The sequence below is a fragment of the Belonocnema kinseyi genome, chromosome 3, assembly GCF_010883055.1.
Source record: "Belonocnema kinseyi isolate 2016_QV_RU_SX_M_011 chromosome 3, B_treatae_v1, whole genome shotgun sequence".
Classification (NCBI taxonomy): domain Eukaryota; kingdom Metazoa; phylum Arthropoda; class Insecta; order Hymenoptera; family Cynipidae; genus Belonocnema; species Belonocnema kinseyi.
Window position 1 is genome coordinate 63,712,514 of NC_046659.1, and position 6,205 is coordinate 63,718,718.

The 6,205-nt window shown below is 33.3% G+C and overlaps 1 protein-coding gene across 1 annotated transcript; it reads left to right on the forward strand.

Moving 5' to 3' along the window:
• The first annotated feature begins 2,928 nt into the window (after positions 1 to 2,928).
• LOC117169250 (protein lethal(2)essential for life-like) lies at positions 2,929 to 5,068 on the forward strand. The gene has a single exon (XM_033355527.1). It carries the CDS (start codon positions 3,225 to 3,227, stop codon positions 3,906 to 3,908), a length of 684 nt encoding a protein of 227 aa, XP_033211418.1. The 5' UTR covers positions 2,929 to 3,224; the 3' UTR covers positions 3,909 to 5,068.
• Positions 5,069 to 6,205: the final 1,137 nt, after the last annotated feature.

Below are 6,205 nucleotides of genomic sequence, written 5' to 3' on the forward strand. Positions count from 1 at the left end.
GTGATGCTCTCACCATAGTGTACAGTAATTATATTGAAATAAAAAGTTTTGAAGAACGTCTTATTTTGTATTGTTATATAATTAATGTTTAAAATTTCTTGAAAATACACAACATGTAACTGTATATAAAAAAGGCTTGATTTTCGTAGATTATGTTAATTTTTTAAATTCAAACTATTTTTCCAAGTAATTTTTATTTTTAAAATTGCAATAATCTAATATCTAATATTCCAAGTTTTGGTTTGCTTCACATCATAGTTTTATGTGACCCCTGTGAAGCTTTTAACGGTTTATTATGGATTTATTTAATTTTTAACGCTTGAGTCCTATGTATTAAAAAATTAGGATATTTTTTTCACGAAATTACACAAAATGAGGGGATGAGACTTTGAAATATTTTTTTGGACCACCCTAATTTTCATATTTTGAAAAGTAAATAAGAATTAGGAGTTAAACCAGTTAAAAGATACAACATTTACTAGAATTGAATTATGTATACTTTTAGCTTCTTCATACAGAATTAAATTACAGGAATCTTTAAAATTTCAAGAAGACAAATACTTGTGAACCACTTAAATCTGTAATGAAAAGAGCAATATTTTCGTATTTTCCCATTTATAATTTGTCGAATTATAAACAACGCAAATACCTCATTTTCAGCTCAGTTGGGTATTTTCTTAAATTTTGATACTACCAAGTTTTTCATATTTACCCCGACGCTAGCCCTGTAACAAAAATATAAAATATTGGAAAAAATGAAAGATTATTTTAAATTTTGAAGTTTTTTCACTATAATTTGTTAGAAATGTGTTAAATGTCTTCGACTTGCGTTTATTAAACACTAATTTTGTATAACTTTTAAGTATTTTGGGAAAAAGCTATACTCCGTATTTTCCAAATTATTACTTAAAAATAATTATTTAAAGCTGATGAAAAGTAGGTACTTAGTCTGGTATTAACCATAGTTAACCTGCATAATAATTATTATTTTAATAATGTTTCTATAAACGAATTTTATTCAAAATATGTATTAGTTTGAAAACATATAACGTTTACTCATATTTGAGCTTACACTAAACAAGGTATGAGAAGAAAAATCATTACACGCAGTTACATCATTTCATTAAAATTTTAAAATAGTTTATTTCTGTTTCACGTATTCGAAAGCCCTCTAAAATTCTCGAAAAATCGCACACTGTATTGATTTTAGTACAACTATGAACAGCCACTCGTAGTTTTGGTGCAGGTGGCTGCGCCGGTCTACGGACCATAAAACCAGATAAATCCGGCTTCCAGCGCTACCACCTCTTTCTCCTAACCGTCAGTATAAAACTACAAAGCCCTCTTTCTAGAAACTACTCGCTCTTTTATGAAGGAGAATAAAGGCACATAAACTAATAAATTCTTTTGTTGAAGAAATCAATGCAAGGAGAAACGATCTTTTCATTAGCATAATTTCATTCCGAGTGATGATCGAGAGTGACCCCGAAGTGATAGATAGACAGATGAATGATAGATAATCATTATGTATTTCCAACTACTTGGTTATCGACTCCTATTAGTAGACGGCAAGCGTCTAATTTTAATTCTGATTCTTAACCCTAGACGGATCCCGTAAATTTTTTGTCCTCACCGGCTCCTGTGGGTGACAAATGTCCCCCATTTGGTTTCCTTGTGCACAATCTTTCCCTTTCATCGGAATCCGATGTTAATATACACCATTCTCTTCGTTTTTTAATGTCGAAGAGATTTTTGTATATAAAATCCTGTTTCAATGAATATAAAATGTTGATATAAATGTTTAAACAAATAAAAATCGCAAGAAATCGTGTTTTTGACATTTTTTGGAAAAAATCATGTCATTGCCTTTATAATAAACTAATTTTGAAATTTCAAACGCCATTTTGAAGAGGGCAAATTGCACCTTAAGTTGATGTAGGTTGTAATTAGGTTTCTAGCAAAAAGTATATTTATTTGAACATTCGAAGTTAGAAAATTTAAGAAAATGAGAAATATCATAAGTGCGGGCAGAGTGCTTATTATTATAAAAAATTTGAATATATAATAGGTCAATCTCTTTGTTTTCTGATGCACAATAAGATGCTTTCATTTCAATAAAGGCAAATAAAAGAAAAAGTTTTTTCAATGAAAAAGCGGTTAGTAAGTTTGAAAGATAGGAAAAATTCATCAGAATTAAAAAAAGAAGCCTTTAAAAAAAAACTATGTTTATTTTCAAATTAATTCTCGAAAGAAAATTGAATTAAAAAACAATTGATTAAAATAAATTTTGCATCAAATAAGCTCGATATACTTCGGTGCAAAGGTTGCACAAGACCGCCCTATGTTCGTCACACACAGGTCGGTTGCAACTTCTCTCTCTTTCCTGCGACACAGCACTCACAGCATCGGCACTTTTTAGTTCGTATATTCTGGACATCTTTGATAAAAAAAAAACACAATTATTCATTTGCTATTTATTAATTGATTTATTATTGGAATTTATGAGCACTGTATGAATAAAATTAAAGAAAACAACTTTACATTGATATATATATGTGTGTGTGTGTATATATTTTTTTACTTGACACGTAGCGAACAACCGGCCACATCAACCACTTCACCGCACTCTAGGACAGTCGAACTGAATTATGGTTAGGGCCTGCACCAAAAAATCAGAGTTATTTGCTCAGGAGAATTAATTGAATTTCGCGTGGGGCACATTTGTCCCCCGCAGGATCCGTGTAGGGTTAAATCTACTATACTCTGCGCCTTTCATTCTAGTAAAGTCAAGGTCAAACGTTTAGTACTTTCTAGAGTCTAGACTTCCAGAAGCTACCAGAACTCGCGACCGCCCCGCCATCCACAATCAATATCTCCTCCACCACCGAGGTCAGGACTTTCTATAAAAGCGGGGCACTCAGCCGCTGCATCATAACAGTACCACGTGCGAACCGACGAACTGAACCGAGTCATTGCTGACTTTGTCTAAAGAAGTAAAATCCAAGTGATCTTTTTTTTCTAAAAACAGAAAGTAGATCCAAAAGTGATTCAAGAAAAGACAAAATATCAAGTGAAGTGTGCTGCTTGGTGAACATTTTGAAAAGTCATCTATCCAGAAACCAGAAACTTTACGTGAAAAAATCTAGTATCTGGAAACTGCAAAGTATCAGCGCTAACTTTGAGGCCCAGCTCCTCAGAATCTGAATCTTCCAAACCTTTATAAAATGTCTCTGCTGCCTGTGCTTTTCTCTGACTGGTGGGAGGACTTGGACCGTCCTCACCGACTTTTCGATCAACATTTTGGAATCAACCTTAGGCCAGAAGACCTTCTGGAGAACATTGCACCCAGCTCTGATCAGATTTTGATCTACAGACCCAACAGAAGTGTTTCCAGGAGAAGGTATCGTCCTTATACCCGTCCCAGACAGGACCGAGGTGCCTCCACTGTCCAAGCAGATAAGGACAAATTCATGGTCACCTTGGATGTGCAGCAGTTTTCTCCGGATGAGATCAACGTCAAAGTGGCCGACAAACACGTCGTCGTCGAGGCCAAACATGAAGAGAAGGAAGATGAGCATGGCTGGATTTCCAGGCAATTCCTCAGAAAGTATTTGATCCCATCTCAATGCGATGTGGATAAGGTAGAATCTCATCTTTCCTCTGATGGTGTCTTGACAATCACAGCTCCTAGGAAACAGCAGGCAATTGAATCCAATGAAAGGCCGATCCAGATCCAGTTCACAGGACAACCAGCTGTGAATCAAGTTTCTGTTTCCAATGCTTCTGTTTCCAATGCTTCTATTCCCAATGGATCATTTGCAGCAACAGAGAATCAAGAACAGGGTCAAGACCAGAAGATCCCGAATACGCCACAGAGAGGAAGAAGGGCAACATTGAAAGCGAACTAGGTTTTTATAATTCAATTTTCATTTTCGTATTGCATCGTCAGACCTGAGTTTAGACAAGTTATTTTGTTGCTCGATTCATTGTCATGATCATAAAAGATAGACTTGCCTTGTAAAACATTTTTAGGATAAGTAATTTCATCTGTTACAAAATATTAGTTTTTTCATAACATTTATGTAAATATTCTCATATCTACATTTCCATTTTATAATATAAATTGTCAAGCTGGGAAGCTACTTTCCTTTTCAACAATCCAGGCCAGTAAATATCTTCAAACAAGTATATCTACGGTATTATATATACTTCAGTAATTTATTAGATCAGCAACTTTAGGTAATAAGTGCGTACGTCGTAGCCTTACCCTGTGGGCACACAAGTCCTAAACTTGTCCTATATACGTCTTTCGGCGGACGTCTTAAGGACGTCCTGAGGACCTTTTAAAGACATGAAAAGTTCCAAAGGATGTCTTAAAGACGTCAGACCATATGACATAGAGGTACGTTCTAAGGACGTCTTTAGGACGTCCTAGTGCCCACTCTGGATACATACAAACTACAAAGTTTATGTATCTTATTTTAACTTTTCTGATAATTTATGAAATGGAAAGTAGTTTTGCAACATAAAACTCTGGAAAGTCAAATTTATGGGAATGATTTTAAAATTTCCAAATTTTGTCTCATTTATTTGATCCAGATATTAATAAAATAATTTTGATGCCAATTGCATACTTTTATTAGCGCCTATAAAATTTGTATTTTTGTAAAGATTCTAGAATCATATTTCAGAGAAAAATTGAATTAAAAATAGTTTCTTTGATTTCAATGTATAGGGTTTGCTTTGTCATTCATGGTTTAAGAAAAATGTACTGAAGTGGTGTCGTAATTTAAACAATTGATCTACCAAACAAAATTATCGAAATTAGTGAAAAATGTATTCAACCAAATATTGCAGCAGCATTTTGATAAAATTTGAATAAATTTGTAGTTGCAAAAACATAAAGACTGTCATGTATAGTCTATACATATACTTTATGTATATAAAAGTATGCATTGAATGAAGACTTACTGTGAAAATGATTAGTGCGGAAATAAAAAGAAGTGTATGCGAACAAGGTATACGTGTGTGTTTTCTCTCTGCAATAAATAAATATGTATACATATTACATATTGTGAGTTTTTCTATAGACAACCACCTTTCCTTAGATTTAGATGATTAAGATTCATATATGTATGTTTCATTTTTCAAAAATTTATTTAACATTATGTTAAAATATAAGATTTACAGAAAATTTATTATATACAGCATGAAAGAAAAATCCCCCTTTGTACTTTAGTATTCTTTAATTATATAAAAAGATTTATCTTATTTATGTTTTACCAAAAATAAATAATACTACAAATTAATTTATCCAAAATTACCGATGATTTTTAATTCCTGGAAATTTCCTGGTTTTCTCCTGGCCAATTGTTAATTTGTTCCATTCAGTTTAAAAGATAAAGATTTATATTCTATAAATTTCACGAAATTTCTAAACACTTTAAAAGTTTTCAAAGATTTCTGAATTGAAATAGAGAAATTTTGAAAAGAATTATATTTCGAGCCTCGTTCTCGAGATTATACTATTTTACCATGTAGTTATCCCTAAGTCTACTAGAGTGCACAACATTTAGAGCCAAAAAATTTGCGGTGCCAGGGGCCCCAATGTCGGCTGTACGGGTCTGGAATTGATCTGATTCATATCTCTTTGTTGTGCGCTAGAGTGCGGGTGTGTTTTCCATTGATCGCTGATTTCTTAGTGTTTACAATTGTGTTGAGTGCTCAATATGAGCAGAAAAAGGATAAATCCCGAGTTCATCAGTGCCCTTGAGAATAAAATAAACAGAATGCAGCAGTACATGAACAATTTAACTAATTACGACGTATCGTCGGACGAGGATCACTCGAGTCCTGCGCTGCAGGAAGAAAACAAACAGGTTGTTGACAACCCGGACAGCGATCTAGAATCGATCCTCAAAAGTATTTACGGAGAGATTTTGATCTTTCGGACATCGGTGATTCCAAATTAGGTAACTATTACATTATAATCCTTTGGTAAATATATTGCGTAGTACGGGTAACTGCGTCACAAAAAGTAACGAGCTTGCACAAGAGGCAAGACGTTACTACTGTTTAAACAAAAAGAGCTTACACTGGAGGTAAGACTTAAATTTAACCAGAAAGAAAATTAAAATTAAAATTGTTCAAATATACCCTGTTTACGAAATATAACGAGATTGCACTAGAGGCAATACGTTCTAAT

Excerpts from the sequence above, each read along its gene's own strand:
- LOC117169250 (XM_033355527.1), top strand. The coding sequence starts at position 3,225 with ATGTCTCTGCTGCCTGTGCTTTTCTCTGACTGGTGGGAGGACTTGGAC.